At 43.8% G+C, this 17,422-nt stretch overlaps 2 protein-coding genes across 3 annotated transcripts in view; one reads left to right on the top strand and one right to left on the bottom strand.

Moving 5' to 3' along the window:
• LOC144158687 (uncharacterized) overlaps positions 1–15,050 on the top strand; it is a 29,707-nt gene extending 14,657 nt beyond the window's left edge. Inside the window, exons 2-5 of one of the 2 annotated variants that reach the window (XM_077689730.1) lie at positions 5,605–5,751; positions 5,813–5,878; positions 11,210–11,336; positions 12,270–15,050. In XM_077689730.1, the coding sequence (XP_077545856.1) occupies positions 5,667–5,751; positions 5,813–5,878; positions 11,210–11,336; positions 12,270–14,667 (2,676 nt within the window). In that variant the 5' untranslated portion in view covers positions 5,605–5,666 and the 3' untranslated portion in view covers positions 14,668–15,050. Of the gene's footprint in view, positions 1–5,360; positions 5,752–5,812; positions 5,879–11,209; positions 11,337–12,269 lie in introns of those variants that run through there. The other variant, XM_077689729.1, reaches the window with a different exon arrangement.
• LOC144158689 (uncharacterized) overlaps positions 5,569–17,422 on the bottom strand; it is a 70,457-nt gene continuing 58,603 nt past the window's right edge. Inside the window, exon 6 of the mRNA XM_077689732.1 lies at positions 5,569–5,707. Within this exon, the coding sequence (XP_077545858.1) occupies positions 5,673–5,707 (35 nt within the window). The 3' untranslated portion in view covers positions 5,569–5,672. The remainder of the gene's footprint in view (positions 5,708–17,422) is intronic.

Genomic DNA, 17,422 nt, shown 5'->3' with positions numbered 1-17,422 from the left:
TCTCATAGCAACATAATAAAGCAATCAACCCGGAGCAAGTTGCACACCAAACAGGCTGCTAAGTTAACTCCAGAAGTAAATCTACACAAGCAGCATGTCTGGTCTTCTCTGCTGCAGGAAGAAGTTGCTTGCTCCTACTGCAGTGGAAACACAGGCTTGGAGGGGTCATACAGACAAAACAAAAGTTTGGTTCATTTGAAAGATTGCCTCGTTAGAATTATACGCACACTGCTTTTTACGCAAACTTCTCTCGAATAAGCTACATAAATAGGAAAAAAGGGGATGGCTCTGCGTCCCACTAGCTCATTCCCCACAACAGAACCTATGATGTCATCAGCCCTGCTTTGCGATTGGCTGAGTCTGGGAAAATCAAACGCAAATTAGGCAGGGCTTATGAGCTTGCCGAACGAGGTATTTGCACCTAAATATAGGGTACATTCTTTTTATAGCAGTAATTGTGGGATCTAAAATTAGAGTTGTGAACGAATACGTAAACACAGAAGCAGTTAGTGCGGCACTTTGCTGGCTGACACTGCTAACACTACCGTCGAACGCGCTGGACCAACTGACACTAGCGCCATGGTCGCTTGTGTGACCATGCTTGTGGAGTCATAGCTTAAGTTTTAGGAAACGATGAGTGTGAACCATAATAAAGATACGGCAGGTGTAGAAGTCTGGCCAGAAGAAAAGTGCAAACACTGAAACTTCAGCGGTATTGCCACGCCATGTGCGAAAGTGGGCGATAAACAAGATAACCAAAAACTGCCATTTTAGCAGTATTACAGCGCCATTTATGAAAGTGGGTGATTAACTAGATCATTCAATGGGTACCAATGAGATGGGAGCAGCCCTGGTCAGCAAGCTTAGTTTTAAGGCCTTACTGGTTAAACATCGTTGTCGATGTCACGAAAACGCACGATTTAGCGGGAGAATTGAAATTTTGACTAAAAATGTTTACCTTTTCTGTGAAAAAAACGTCGTTCGCTGCTGAACAAACACTTAGGGCCCTACAAAGCACTAATACCCCTGTCACACGCGCCAACCTAATGTCATTTTAGACGAATGAGATTCGTTTCAAATGACATTCGTCTGCTGTCACACGGGCTCAGTCTAATGACATTCGCTGCGAATGACATTCAGTACCGAATGAGTCCAGAGAACTCATTCTACTGTGAATTCGGACCAACTGCGTACTCTCAACAGCAGAAGACCAGAAAAAAATGTCTTTAAAAAAATAAGAAACTTATTGTTTGCCACTTTTTATTTGATCTTGCCTGTTTTAAAAGCTTTCGCTTGCTTTATTGAGCACTTTGAATGAATTACTTCCGCTTTCAGTGTGACCGCATGGGTTCCCGGCTTTTCCAACTTTCAACCATTTCAACATGGCTGCCGTCGGCATGGGGACGGAAAATGCGCGCGCCCGCAATGCCGCGGGAAACCCAAACGAACGCACGCAATGGTCCGAGAGCGAGACGTTCGCTCGGCGACAGCCTTTTTCACGTCGCTCATCGCGGCGTCGTCCCCGCGCGCCGCCATGTTTGTGGACAAATTGCGGTATGGATCGTGGCGGATCTGCTTGTTATTTGTCTTGGCTTCGTATGACTTATTGCGACAAATTACGGCCTAAAAAGAGTGCGCATAACGCATGCTACAGCATTTTAGATACTTTTTCTCAAAGTATAAACGCTTATCTGGATTACATCATCATTCCATGCAATTTTGAGTGCGCCAAGTATACTACCGATTGCCATTGACATCACACGTGAATGACATTTGGTTTGTTCGTGTAGCACCTATGCAGAAAACGAATGTCATTTGAAACGAATCTCATTCGTCTAAAATGACATTAGGTTGGCGCGTGTGACAGGGGTATAAATCTTTCGAGTAAAACTGTCTTGTAGTTTGTCTGCATGGCCCCTTTAAGCCAAATGCTGCACTCCACACTAACTGAAAGGGTCAGAGGCGGCACTGGCGAATAGGTGGCAGCCATACACACTTTCAAAGGACTTGATACAGGATAGGTCACTGTTGGAGTCCATGTCGCCTTCACTCAGATGTATTATAATAGGTTGCACACGTGCACTTGATTCACTGTTTCCCCTGAACATTGTTTCAATGTTGATAACATGCTGAACATTTGCCCAATGTTGAGCTTATAATGAATGTTGGGCTGGACCATGTAGACAGTCCAAACCCTGACTACGTTCTCGAGAACACACACACAACAAATATATTAACGTGAGATATGTACACAGCAGAATGCACACTTAAGCACACACACGGAGTAGTGGCGGAAACACACTCAGGGGTGAACGGGAGTGGACAGAGTTAAAAATCACAAGTCATACTCTTGCAACGATTGTAGAGGTGAGACTGTATCGAAGTGATTAATTGGAGAGCTACTTCTCTATGGTCGACGATGGGTAGTGACAGTCCAACGAAGCAGGTTACCGTAGTTAATTGCAGAAGGGTTGCCCCCACTGGCCAGGAACGTGATGGTGGCCGATGTCTAGTGACGGGAGGGAAGAGCCTAGGCCTGGTCCGCAGCGAGGCCTCGCTGCCCGCGCTCCACGCCTCCAGAACACTGCTCTCTCCAGCTGGCGCAACAGTTTCTCGTATCGTTGGCAGTCGTCTCGTTGGCAGCCCTGGTGGTGGCTCGGACAGGAGAGCTGGTGACAGTCCTCAGGCCTACACCACGAGGGTGGCCGTCTTGCTGCCTCCAAGACCGAACATCTACTCCACCTCCTCTTCTTCGTGGGTCACACCCATAGTATTCAGTAGATTAGCCGCTCCGGAATCGCTGCAGACACACCTCATCACAGAGTCCTTACCTTGGCAGCTTCTTTTTTCAGGAGTATTTCTACATCTGCCAGCTTAAATGTGGCATTTCTGGCTGTGACACCTCGTTTCATCTGTGCCCATATGAGCTCAATGGGATTGAGCTCACAATGGTAGCGCGGGAGCCTAAGCACAGTACATCCTGCCCTTTTAGCTGCACCGTCATCGTACACCATCAATACGATGCTTGATGTATCCTGTCTTCACAGAGGCCACTAGGCTGAGGAGCTCCTTTATAACAATTTTTTCATCCCAAGCAAGTCCTTGGGCGTCAACCAGTCCTTTTTGCGCGAAGAAATCTTAGGCACTGCTTCTTCCAGCCGCAAGTGGTGCGAGGCATTGTCCATTACAATGACACTACCTTGTGGCAGTTGTGGCAATACGGCCCCAACCCACCTTTCAAAGCGGGTGCCGCCCATCTCGTCATGGTAGTTGCCACGCTTCATACCCCGAAAGATATGCAGGCAATCACTGACGAAGCCACCCTTGCTGCCGATGTGCATTGCAATAAGTTGCTGTGCTTTTCCTGATGGCTGCTTCAAACCTTTCGTCAGCCTATGCAGGAAGGCTTCATGGTGGGAAGCAACCGTCGCATCCGTCCAGAGTCGGTAGCGTGTGTCCTGTTCGATCTTCCATCCTGTACCTGGCGATGTCGTCGAGGTGCTTCTGCTGCCAGACGACAATGTCGTCGCACTCGGTCAGCAGTGAATTCTGGCTTCTCTTCTGATACCTGAACCCGAGGTCGTTCAGCTGGCGGCGCACAGTCTATGTATTGAAAGGAGTGACATCTGCAGCAGTTGCCTTCACTATTGAGATCTCATTGCGGCGAAAGAGGCAATGCACGGACGACACAATGCGCTTTTTGTGAAATCGTTATACACGTCTGTGCGTCATCTCTTTCCAGCGCTTTGTGGGTGCTTTTTAGAGGGCGGCACAACATTTCCGTTATTATTTTTCATCTCCTTTACGTCCATCACCAATCTGAGGCTGCCTCCAAGAAGGTTGCTCACTATCTCGACCATTTCTTCAACGCTGCAGTCTGGGTGAAGATGTTGCAAGCGAATGTGCCCGTTTCGGATCATCTCTTGTCCGCAGCTGCAGGTGACATGGCCATTTTGTTTTTCTTGTACCGTCAAAGTGGCGCGGATGGCAGTACACCGCAATTCTTAGTCAGGGACAATAAAGCACAATCAAGTGCGACTTCTTCGGGCACCATTGCAGAAAAGTAAGCTGACAATGCATAAAAACAGATGCAAGTGGTCGAGGGAAAACCTGTAAGAGCAGAAATTCACCATCAGCAATTCAGTTGAAACTCACTACTCGAGCTGACAAGTAAGTTCTCTCATGTGTTGCATAATAACGGGAAAATAAAGAATTTTACTGAGGTTTTCATCTGTGCTCAAAATGAAGGCGTCCTGGAGAACTACTTTTCAGTGTGAATGCACTCAGAAAAGCTTGGCTCTGAGCTCCGCCTGTAGGTGAAGGTGTTCGGCCGCGACGTCACGTCGATAGGGCAACACTATTGGCTGGAAGGGATCCTTTGACTGGGCAACGCCTCTTTTTTCTTGACTAGTATCCAAGTGTGACTGCCTTTCATGTGGGAGTTTTATTTTTTGTTTCAGTACATGGGTGACGCATATTTAAAATAAGCAAACTTCGCCGTTGTGCACATGTCCATGTTTTAAAATATTTCTTGTTAGTGCTAGTTGGTTTTTAAGCCTGTGGGTCATGAATTTGCAAGTTCCATAGGAATGTAACCGGTGAGTCTCCTAGAAGTTGGCCATCAAACCATTATTAGGGGCCTAACAATGTATAGCGTTGAGGAAAAGTTCATGGCCTCATCTCTACTTTGCTGAAATGTGAACCTTATTTGGGTTAACAGAAACAACCACAGTGCAAGAATTTTCACCATGGCATAAAATTTATTGATACAGGAACTTCATTTAACACCTGGAAGGCTGTTCATTGCTTTCAAATTGGAAGATGCAGCATGCACCTGCACGTCGGCCGCAACTATCAACTGAGCTCGGGAAAGCAATACAGAGGAAAACAATGACGTGCAGAATTCATCTCCCATGGCTGCCGTTAAACGTCAAGCTTTCTATCATGTGGGAGTATGCATTAAGAGATGTGAGGCCCCTAGTACCAACAATCCGCAAAGAAGGGGGCTGCAGAACATGCAGTGTGTGTGTGCATGTGTGTGTGTGTGTATGTTGCATGTCTTTTCTGACCACAACTATTTTGATGTATTTGATATCACTTGGGATACGAGACCAAATGGTCAGATAGGCAAGCCTTTGAATTCGGGATTATGAACCAGAGAACACTTTGCACTGAAAAATATTTGGTTAGATGCATCTTTTTTAAAAAGATTTTAGACCCACATTTTTTATGCCAATACTGCAGTCATTTCATTCAAATTGCACTTCTATGTTTGGTAGTTTTAATGATAAAGCTTGTGGGGCTAATCGTTTTTGCCTGCAAGAAAATTACAACAGAAAAAGGAGTACAGGACACCCATAATGATACACATATTTCCTACATCCTGTCTAGTGCAAAAATGTCTGAAGAATGTGTGCAGTCCACAAATTGTTTTGCACTGTAAGGAAGCAGATCTGTTTAACACTTTATGTGGTTGCAGAACACATGTCTGGCGGGCAAATCGTGTGCATGCTATCTACAGCAAAGAAGCAAAACTAGCAAGCACATTACTGCGATTTAGAGTATCTGTGAATTTTCACTGGTGGTTGTGCTGCTTGTTTCCAGAAAAGACTACAGCACTGACAAGCACTGGACGTGGTACACCATCGATTCCCGAGTGCTGGATCATGGCACTATCTGAAGTTGCAGCATGCAGCCGGGGTGTATCCTGCAGCCAAAGCACACAAGCAACCATTACAACAATGTCCATAGGTACGGTCCTTACTCTCACTGCTAGTCTTTCTCCAGTACTGAACCCGAGTTTTCTTTTCAGGTACGCAGTGCAGCCTCAGGGTACTACTGACCAGCACAAGCTCCCAAACAGAAGAGCAATCTCCAGGTTAGAATTTGAGATTTTGTTTCTCATGTTAGTATTACAGTGTGAAGTAGTCAACACGGTTTGAACAAAAAAACTGCATCTTTAATGGTCATTGTTAATAATTATTTTAAGCAACTTCATTCTGCGGGCATGTGGTGATGTTGTGAAGCCGTGAGGACATTTGCCATGTGCTGAAGTTAAATTACACCAAGCATGCGTCTTCCTTTGGGGCAAAGGTTGTCTATCAGCCATTACCTGAGTGGCATAGTGACCATGCTGCTGGGTTTGGTTTAGCAAAAAGTTTATTTTGTATAAATGTCCAGAAATGGTTGTAGTAATTTGGTTGTGGACCTCGATAATGCTGTCTAATAGTCTAGTACTAACCTTAATGTGTTAAACTTGAGATGTTTTTTTTTCACCCAGCAGAGGCAAAATCCTACCACTTGCTAGTGGAGGACGTGTGGCACCCCTGGCTGGCTTTACCATCAGTGTGTCTTTGTTGTGCAAGGCTTTTGGGCTACCATTCTATCTGGCGAAAGGAAACTTAAAAAAACATCAGTAGCAGCATGTTTACTTTAGTTTGCTTTTCGGTTTGTGTACAAAAGAAAGTACACATGGCTTACTCATGATGCACTGGCACTTAGTCACCACTCTGGCTGCCATTTCCGCAATCCAGTCATAGCAGTTGTGTTTTGTTTGGCTGTTTTTGCTCGCTAGTGTTATTCGTTAAGGTATTGGTGTGGCGAAAGCCACTGTTCTTTCATGCCTTTTTAACTGCATAGCCATCTCTATGGTGACTCGGAAAACCCTGTAGTTTGCCCGTTCATGCTGCTTGATGTATTTCATGTTCGCATCGTAGTAATGCCAAGGAATAAAAATACGCATAGTAAGTAGAAAGCAATGAGCTGGTAATAAAGAAAATTTTTAGTATTTTTTTTTTAACTGTGACTTGTCAATTTCACAACACTACGTTTTTGATTTTGTTAGAAGCTGAAAAAAAATCAGTATTTTTCACGTTTGGCGACCACGGCAGTGTGGCATCGCAGGTTTCAAGTGATGGGAGAGAGCTTGCCTGTCCACTGCGTAACTGTGTGGGAGCTTCCAATCGCAACCATACCAACATGGCGTTCCAGGTGCCTTGATAGCGTTTACTTGACAGGGAAAGGTGCGGGCACTTACTCTGCACCCTCAAGACTGTTTACTTCACCAGTATGCCTTCTGTTACCATTCCCAGCATTTTCTCCTCCGTGAAGTGCCTTTGTGAAAGGAAGTGCAATAGCTCTCGGGAAAATTTTCCACCACAGTCCTTGCTGTTACTGCAGTAACGTCGGGATGAATCCCCTTGCTGATTGTAGTGCAACTTCATTGGTGTTAAAGAATAAATTCGTGAACTACATCATAAAAGCCAATACATGAGATAAAAGTAATGCTGTGTTTCTTTTTAAGGAGGCACGTGGGCCTTTGGGACCAAAAAATTGCCCAAAAAAGCAATTTGTTTAGGTATCACTTTTCTCTTGATTTGCACAGTTTTTCTGCTGAAAATTCCGCACGTGGAACAGTACCAGGTACTTATAAAAGCCATAGAGGCCTGATTTCAGCAAAGAAATAACAATTTTTTTATAATTCCTCACTTTTTTGCCGCGAGAGGTATCACTGTGATACAAAATTCTTGAGAGGTACGTCCCACCATGTAGTGCATGTAGTGCAGTTAGGAAGATCATTTCTTTTGCACTGTAAAGCTGAATGTTTAAACCATGCAATATTGGAAGATATTGCGTTTTGTGTTCCAGTAGTTGTTTAATTAGCACTATTTTTAATTGGTTAGCAGTAGTAGTTCAAACTTAGAAGTTGGAATTGATGTAAACAAGTACGTGATTGCAAAACCAAAAAACTGCTTCCCACATTTCATTCTCCACAACTTCTGGTATCTATTCATGCCTTGCTGGTAATCTTTTTTTGAGTAGTATTTTTTCTATTGTTCTCAAGAACAATCAAGGAAAATTTTTAATTAGCTCAGAAACTAGTTACCTCACATCAAAACGAAATATGCATTTGAAATCAGCTAAAAAAACTGAACAAGCCCATGAAGTTTTGCCAAAATTGGTGGGAAAGCAAAAAAAAAAGTTTTTAAGACCAGTGTGCCCCCTTAATGTAGAAATCACCTGCTTTATTTCACGCATGGCTACGTCCTCAGGATGGTTTAATAATGCTTGAACATTGCTGTCAATCACAATTTTTTCTTTTCGCATAGTAGTTTGTTACGGTTCAGTGTTGCGGCCAAACGTAATGGAACACTGCAATATAATGGGCACAGATTTTATCAGCATCTTTACTTTGGTTTCAAATGAGCTTGCTTTGTTACAAGCTATCTGCAGGGTCTTTTATAACTTTTGTAGAAAGGTTGCATTTCAAGTTGAGTGTGCACAATCTTTGCGCCACTCAAACAAGAGCACTACTGGCTACCCCATTGTAGTTGTATGTAGATGCTACCTTACTGCAGGGTGATATTATTTGAAAGGTGCTTTTGCTGGCAAGAAAACATATTGGGGTTGCACTAGGTAACGTAAGAGGAACTCACACAGATGTTACATGCACCCTAGATTAAAAGTAAATGTTGGTTTGGACAAAGGCAGTTAGCATGAGCAAGCTGAACTGGAATCAAGGAGGCCAAGGCTTGCAAAACTTGGGTAGTGAACTTTGGAGTAGTGAACTACCCTAGAGGAGTACTGACACTAAATTTTGAAGCTGAGATGACTATGTAAAAAGATTCTGTTGTATGTCGAGGTATCTCTCAAGAAGTTTCAGCTGTAATCCTGCAGTACAAATATTTAAAATTCATTTTAATCTTTGTACGCATGATATAGCTCAGATCGAATATCTTTTTGACGTTGGAATCAGTATGATGCACTCAGTGCCTCAGGTGTTTTGCACTCAGTGCCTCACGTGTTTTGCCCCACACTACTCATGTCAGGGCTCCCATGACGTAGAGAGGTGCTGGCTGCTGTTGATGCGTGCTGCTGCATGACAGGACGGACCTTTCATGGCAGCCACCTCAGTGTTCATTCTGTCTAAACCAAAACTGACATGCACAAACAAGGCTGTAATTATTAAAGTCTACTATCTAATGTGCCATTCTGTGATGACTGGGATGGGAGGCATCCATATCAGTCAAAAAACATAAGAAAATTTTGTGTGAGTGCACCTTAAAGAAATTAAAAAAGGAAGGTGGTGAATACATTGCTTGCATTAGCAAATGAGTACTTATATGCAGCCTTGTTCTCACAAAAATGAGGTGGCGTATTTTAATAAATACAACGCACTATCACTGTTGAAGCGAAGTTAAGACAAATGCATACTTAACACGAATAGCCAAGTTTGCTTTTGTCCAACATAAGTGTGCAACGTGACTGCTTTGGATAGGGCAATAATTTGCCCAAGCCTACTTTTTTGGCTGTTCCTTTAATAGTCAAGCATTTTTTGCGAGCATTCAAGAATTTACAAGTGTAATAGTGCATGTGGACATATTGCTGGGCCAAAAAGTTCTCTCTAAATGCTTTAATAATGCCCTGGAATTGTGCAGTCTTGTGCAGATTCAAATGCATATGGTGCATTTAAAGGAGCCATGAAGAGAAAACACAAGTTTGGTTCATTCGAAAGACTGCCTCGTTAGAACCATAACGACACCACTTATAACGCAAACTTCGCTCAAATAAGCTACATAATTAGGAAAAAAGGAAATGACCATGCGACCCACCAGCTCATTTTCCGCAACAGAACCTATGATGTCACTCGAGAATGCTCTGCAATTGGCGGAGGCCGGCAAAAGCAAACGCATGTTAGGCAGGGCTTACAGTTTGCATAGCGAGCTAAATGCCCATGAAACATACTGCACATCCTTTTTATGACAAAGAACGGTGGAGTAAACGGTTGAAGTTCCGAACGAACACGCAAGCGTGTATGCCAATGCGTATGAAACTACCGCCAGCCGAACTCGACATCTTGCTGTCGCCACCGTCGCGCAGACGAATTTTCGGGTTCAAGGCTCTTCGGGGCCAACGAACCGTCCCAGCACGCACAGCCGCGACCTTGCTTGGTATCGTAATCCCTTCACAGGAGGTTGGCCGTCATATCGCCAACCAGCAAAGGTAAAACTAGAAACAAGGGGAGTAAGGAACACAGAGCAGCAATGAGATAGTGCCACTCGTCGCACAGGTTTCGGTATGGAGGTCGTGTTGGCTTGCTGCTGTCGTTACGAGCTCGTTTACAGTTTACAACCACTGAAAACTTCAGTTTGTTCGAGTACCTTACAATGAAATTTCGTTGCTGTGTTTTGAAATGCCCATGTAGTACGGGCAAATCGTCGAGGGAGTGCGACATCCCCGCCGGTGAGATCTCCTTTCATGTGCTGCCCAACGACGAACCTCGGCGAAGCAAGTGGCTACGTTTTGTGAACTTTGCAAACGGAGGAGAAAGAGAGCTAAAGGAAGTACGAGTGTGCTCGCTTCATTTCCGAGGAAGTGATTACGGCAGGGACCCGGACATGCTGGCGCTCGTCGCCGACTTCGTCAAATTGCCTTTCAAAGCGCTCTGACCTTGGGGAAAAAAATTGCCGTACACACCGCGCATTGACGCTCGAATCTTTTTAGTCGGAGCAGAGAGCTCGAGCGAACGGCTTTCCATGCACGACACCGGCCAACTGGCATAAGCGATACTGCTACTGAAATTGAAAATACGGCACATACGTACCAGTCTGTATTCTTCCGTCGCGACGGGGCTGACGAGGCAGCCGTGTCGACGGCTGGGCGTTCGTCTGTTGTGGCTATCGCGGAATGGTCGCTTTCCCGTCCACCGCGTATCCCACAACTCTTGCCGCTCATGCGCTTGGAAGCATTGAGCGTTCAAGTGGTGTGAGGTTAAATGCAAGCCCGAGCTCCTCAGCGAGAGTTTTGTTCTCCGGATCAGGCGATTCCATGACTAGGGCTGCGGGTGCACTAGGTTTTACTAGTGATTTTAAAATGGCCGCCGTCTCGGTCGACTCCTGCGTGTGGGTGCTATATGGAGTCGACATACTAAGTATCTGTTTCATGGACCGGCTCGTATGACGCCATTGTTCACGTGACGAAATGTGCAATTTTAGCGGGAGATTTAAAATTTGCTTTAAATTGCCTTATTTCTCAGTGAATAAAGCATCATTTGCTTCCGGGAAAGTGCTTGGGGTACTATGAAACACCTAATCTTTCGAATAAAACACACTTTTGTTTTCTCTTCATGGCTCCTCTAAGTATAGAGCCTGTCTGAGGATATGTTAAAAACTGGTAGATTTTGAGTGCTGCAACCATGGGTTCTTCTTAGTTCTAGAGCTGGAGAATGCCGAATCTGCTTGTTTGGGAAAATTCCCTGCTTCACAAGGTGCTACAGACATTGTGGCGAAGGCTGGTTCTGACACCTGCTCCTGCCAACCACTTTCTGGCAAAACAGGGTAGGTATGAGGGAGTACTGCCATTCTGTTGCTTATAGAACATAAACACTTAATATAGCGACTCATTTTTCTGGGTTCAAAAAATCTTCTGTATTGTGTAGTTTGACGTGGTCTTTTACAAATAGAAGTGGAAGTGAAGCAAGGGGCGTGCAGAACACTCACTTATACGTTGTACATATATGCATATAACTGGATGAGCATATAATCCTACCTAAAATTTCCAAATGCCGAAGTTAGGAAACATTTTCTTTTGTGAATAATGATTTAAATTAGATATGGTGAAGATCACAATGACTGTGGAAATTGCAGTGTCTCTTGCTTTTTGTGTAAATTGCATGTTAATAAAACACAGTCCATGTTTTCACACGCTTCGGAGATGCTGGGCAAACTTGATGTCCTCTCATTTGCAGAGAAGTACGTCAGTTACAAAAAAGCGGGGAATTCAGTGCTTGCTATCTTAAAAGCTAGTCCCCAAGATTTAGTTGGCAATCAACATTTCTGTCACATGCAGCATGTTAGCAGTTAGGTCAAGGTGGGCAACTTTTTTTCGCATGCTCAGTACTACATGATATATAATATGCCATTGCCAGGAAAAACGTCTTGCTTCTGCTGCCACCGAGCATGGATATTGCCTGCATTTAATCTCAACTTGTTCTTTGTGGCAGTTGCAAATGCTCCTTGCAGTTGGCATGGGAAACAGTTCCTTACTTTTGGAGTCCTGACATTCTGCTGTGTGGATGTTGTGTTGTGCCTGTTTGTATTAAATGCTTAACACACAATGCACTGCATGAATATGACAACATAATGGAACATAATTCAAAACCCAGTTGTATATACGAATACCTTTGTACACTGACATCCTCGACATCCTCTACAATCTTGCAATAATCTTGGACGATGTTTTTATCCTCTTTCTTTTTCTGCCCCTTTTAGGAGTTTTCTCAACGACAATGGGGAAGTGGAGAACACAGGAAGGCTATTTTCCAGCCTGCCATGCCAACAATGCAACCCCCACACCACTCACATAATAGTGTATAGCAGTAGCTCTCCCTTTGTATGCACAGTTTGCAAAAAAGTCTTCAAACAAAAACACAACCTTGATGACCACTTGCGAGTGCACTCTGGTGAGAGGCCTTATGTATGTAGCTTTTGCCGGAAGACATTTACTAACAAAAGCCAACTGATTACTCATGAAAGATCGCACTCAGGTATTAGGCCCTGGATATGTAGCATCTGTCAGAAAAGCTTTGCTATAAGATCCAACCTGGTTAGGCATAAAAGATTGCACTCTGGTGATAGGCCTTATGTCTGCAGCTTTTGTCAGAAGTCCTTTACCTACAAAAGCCAGCTGATTACTCATGAAAGATTGCACTCTGGTGAGAGGCCTTATGTCTGTAGCTTTTGTCAGAAGTCCTTTACTAACAAATACCAACTGATTACTCACGAAAGATTGCACTCAGGTATTAGGCCCTGGATATGTAGCATTTGTAAGAAAAGCTTTGCTATAAGATCCAACCTGGTTAGGCATGAAAGATTGCACTCTGGTGATAGGCCTTATGTCTGCAGCTTTTGTCAGAAGTCCTTTACCTACAAAAGCCAGCTGATTACTCATGAAAGATTGCACTCTGGTGAGAGGCCTTATGTCTGTAGCTTTTGTCAGAAGTCCTTTACTAACAAATACCAACTGATTACTCACGAAAGATTGCACTCAGGTATTAGGCCCTGGATATGTAGCATTTGTAAGAAAAGCTTTGCTAAAAGATCCAACCTGGTTAGGCATGAAAGATTGCACTCTGGTGAGAGGCCTTGTGTCTCTAGCTTTTGTCAGAAGCCCTCTGCTAACGAAAGCCAACTGATTACTCATGAAAGATTGCAGTCAGGTATGAGGCCCTGGATATGTAGCGTCTGTCAGAAAAGCTTTGCTAAAAGATCCAACCTGGTTAGGCATGAAAGATTGCACTCTGGTGAGAGGCCTTATGTCTGCAGCTTTTGTCAGAAGTCCTTTACCAACAAAAGCCAACTGATTACTCATGAAAGATCGCACTCTGGTGAGAGGCCTTATGTCTGTAGCTTTTGTCAGAAGTCCTTTACTAACAAATACCGACTGACTACTCACGAAAGATTGCACTCAGGTATTAGGCCCTGGATATGTAGCATCTGTCAGAGAAGCTTTGCTAAAAGATCCAACCTGGTTAGGCATGAAAGATTGCACTCTGGTGAGAGGCCTTGTGTCTCTAGCTTTTGTCAGAAGCCCTCTGCTAACGAAAGCCAACTGATTACTCATGAAAGATTGCACTCAGGTATGAGGCCTTGGATATGTAGCATCTGTCAGAAAAGCTTTACTAAAAAATCCAACCTGGTTAGGCATAAAAGATTGCACTCTGGTGAGATGCCCTGCATAAATAGCATCTGTCAGAAAAGCTCTACTGAAGGAAGTGACCTGGTTAGGCATGAAAGATTGCAGTCTGGTGAGAGGCCTTATCCTTGTAGCTTTTGTGAGAAGACGTTTACTAACAAAAGCCAACTAATTACCCATGGCAGATTGCACTCGGGTGGGAGGCCCTACATATGTAGTATCTGTGAGAAAAGCTTTGCTATAAGATCCAACCTGGTTAGGCATCATGAGAGATTGCACTCTGATGAGAGGGCTTATGTCTGTAGCTTTTGTCAGAAGACCTTTACTAACAAAAGCCGCCTGATTACTCATGAAAGATTGCACTCAGGTATGAGGCCCTGGATATGTAGCATCTGTCAGAAAAGCTTTGCTAAAAGATCCAACCTGGTTCGGCATGAAAGCGTGCACTCTAGTGAGAGGCCCTGCATATGTAGCATCTGTCAGAAAAGCTTTACTAAAGAAAGTGACCTAGTTAGGCATGAAAGATTGCACTCTGGTGAGAGGCCTTATGGCTGCAGCTTTTGTCAGAAGACCTATACTAACAAAAGCCAACTGACGGCTCATGAAAGGTTGCACTCTGGTGAGAGGCCCTACATATGTAGCATCTGTGACAAAAGCTTTGCTGTAAGATCCAACCTGGTTAGGCATGAAAGATTGCACTCTGGTGAGAGGCCTTATGTCTGTAGCGTTTGTGAGAAGACCTTTACTACTAAAAGTGATCTGGTTACTCATGAAAAATTGCACTCAGGTGAGAGGCCCTGGATATGTAACATCTGCCAGAAAAGCTTTGCTAAAAGATCCAATCTGGTTAGGCATGAAAAACTGCACTTTGGTGACAGACCCTACATGTGTGATATTTGTACAAAGAGCTTTGCCACAAGCGGCGACCTTATTAGGCATCAAGAAATGCACTCTGATGGGAAATCCCAAGTCTAATTTCTGTCAAAAGAAGTTCACTCACAGAAGCAACTTGCTTAGGCATGCAAGATTGCACTCTCTGGAACTCCTGTAAATTGTGCATCCCGTACAAAAGAGGGCTAGTGATAGTGGTTGCATAGGCACATTGTGCAATAGATTTGAGTGTCTTGTTCACTTCAAAAGGTCTCATTGTATCGTTTGTGCATCTTTTATTGGGCTTGTTTTTAGTATAGTTTTTTTGTTAAAGGGACAGACAACCGATTTTTGTCGCGTAAATGTTCTCTAGCTCATATGAAAGCCAGTGTTTTATATAGCCCGGTAACCACAAGCAATTTCTAAACAAACTGGCGGAAATAATTTTAATTTGGCAGCAAACTTCCTGAAAACGGAAGGGTGGCGGTTCGTAGTGTCGAAACTTGGAACTACAATATGTGTCCCTGTCACGTGACCTGCAAACCTAACAGCTACTGTAACTGCTGAAGCGTTTATTTACGTATTGAAAACCTTTTAACACAAGTATTTGTATACGGTTAAATTGTATATGTATTTTTTAGCATTATTTTGAAAACTGTTTTAGACACGCCGCCCGCCGCCGCTGGGTTGCTCTCAGTGTGGCTAACTGAGCCTCCATGCCCAGAATCAACGACAGCGTTCAGTAAACAGACCCAGTGAAGGAGCTTTGATGATTCTGCCTGAGGCAGAGACGTTTGTTCTGCCAAAATATTTGATTTCAGTTTCCAAATACGCCAACGGCAGCTTAGGAAAAAAAAAAACGTCACGCCCGGGGAGAATCGAACTTCCCGCCTCCACAACATGAAGCCAGATTCTACCTATCGTCTATCCCAACAGATGGCGCATTCGTGCAAAATAGACTGTTGCATTAAAAAAACACAGACAGGAACAAGAAAGCCTGCGATTCAAACTTTTTTAGCTGGGAACAAGTTTTTAAATATTGTTTTTTATTTCGCATACAGACAAAAGTATGTTGCCGAGCTACTCTATGTCATGGTTGCCAGCATTAGTTTTAGGAGGGACACATACGGTTCGTAGATAAAAAAATTCGATTTAAAAAGTTCTAGGGCGTTATCAGCAAAACCGTTTCTCGTCAAGGTGCTTTAAGTGATACCCTTTCATTTGGGATAGAGAATATATACTCGACAAAAATCGGTTGTCTGTCCCTTTAAATATGCAAAAAAGTGGACTTGCAATGTGGCCATGCAGTTATAACCCCTTATCTGTGCTTTATTACATTTCTGTCAGTCAGGAAGCTCATAATAAATTGTTGAGGGAAAACTTGGAATATTAGATTTTCCAGGCCTTCTCTCTAAGTGTACTATGGTGGTGTTCACATCCAACCCTATACAATTATTAGATAACAACTGAATCGGTGGGTGAATCATTTTACATCTAGCTTGCCATTTGCAATTTTTGCATACAATTTTTAGTCTTTCTTCTACCGGCTTAGGAGTTTTGTCAACAATGGGGAAGCAGGGATCACAGCGAAGCTATCCTGCCAGTTACGTCAACAATGCAATCATCAGACCACTTACATGAAAGTATGTAACTTGCTGTTGATGTGCATTGTGTGCAAAAAAGCCTTCCATAAAAAACATGGCCTAGGCATCCACGAAGTGCACTTTGGCAAAAAGTCTTACAAGTGCGGTGTCTGTCAGAAGAGCTTTTTCCAAAGGAGATACCTCGTCATTCATAAAAGTTTACAATGGCAAGAGGTCCTGCATGTGTATCATGTGTCACAAAAGCGTTACAAAAAGCCACCTAGTTACTCATAGAAGATTTCACTCTGGTGAGGGGACATATTTGCGTGTTATACAACAAGACTTTTGCTAACAAAACCTTCTGGTTTTTGAAAGATTGCATTTTGGCAAGAAGCCTTATACGTGTAGCATCTATGAGATTAGCTTCAAAAAAAAGTGACCTGGTTTGGCATGGAATATTGCACTGCGGTGGGAGGCCCTGGAAATGTAGCACCTGTCAGAAGAGTACTAGAAAAAGTGACCTGGGTAGCATGAAAAATTGCACTCTGGTGATTGGCCTGTGGCATTTGTCGGAAGACTTTAGTAACAAAAGCAGGGGTGGAACAGTTGCGCCATTGAGCACCAAACTTGTTTACCTGCGCCGAACCGCCCTGTTCGTGCCAAACCTGCTTGAATTAAGGGGGACGTGGGTCTTAGAATGGTCGAAAATCGCAAAAAAATTCAGTCTGGGAAAAACGCATTTTTGAAGTCTTTATACCTCCAAGAACCTACTCTGAAAGTTTCACCGCTGAATTTGGTTGGGAAAAATCTCATAATCGACTTTGTAAATGCGGTGGGAGCTGCAAAACGCCGACAATCCGGCTAAAAAAAGCTTGAACTTCACATGCGCACTGCACTCGAAGCAGATTGCTGGCAGCGGCCATCTTAGGCTAGCCTTGTGGCTGCTTTCTTTGTGGCTATTTTGCGTTATCTCAAAATGGCGTCGCGTGATGAGAACGCATGGATAGGGTGGCTAGATAGCATGGAGGAAGAAAAATATGCCGCTGTTTTCGCGAAGATCGTTAGCAAGCTGCTCATAGACAGGAGCACGAGCGCTCGAGGCACCACCCCCTGTTCCGCGTCTCTGATTGGTGAACGCGGTTGAGCCGCCATGTTTTTTTTCGTTTTGTTTTTGCAGGCGCGCGTTCGCCGCCGCAGTAATTTGAATTCGGATGCGTTTTCTCTGCCATTAGTGACTGCGATTCCGTCAAAATGCCTTTTTGTTTCGTGCTGCAATG

Source organism: Haemaphysalis longicornis, unplaced genomic scaffold (genome assembly GCF_048455015.1).
Source record: "Haemaphysalis longicornis isolate Haplotype H1 unplaced genomic scaffold, Haemaphysalis longicornis Haplotype H1 scaffold_10, whole genome shotgun sequence".
Classification (NCBI taxonomy): domain Eukaryota; kingdom Metazoa; phylum Arthropoda; class Arachnida; order Ixodida; family Ixodidae; genus Haemaphysalis; species Haemaphysalis longicornis.
Note: the sequence above shows the minus strand (reverse complement) of the source record. Positions and strands in the feature narration are given on the sequence as shown.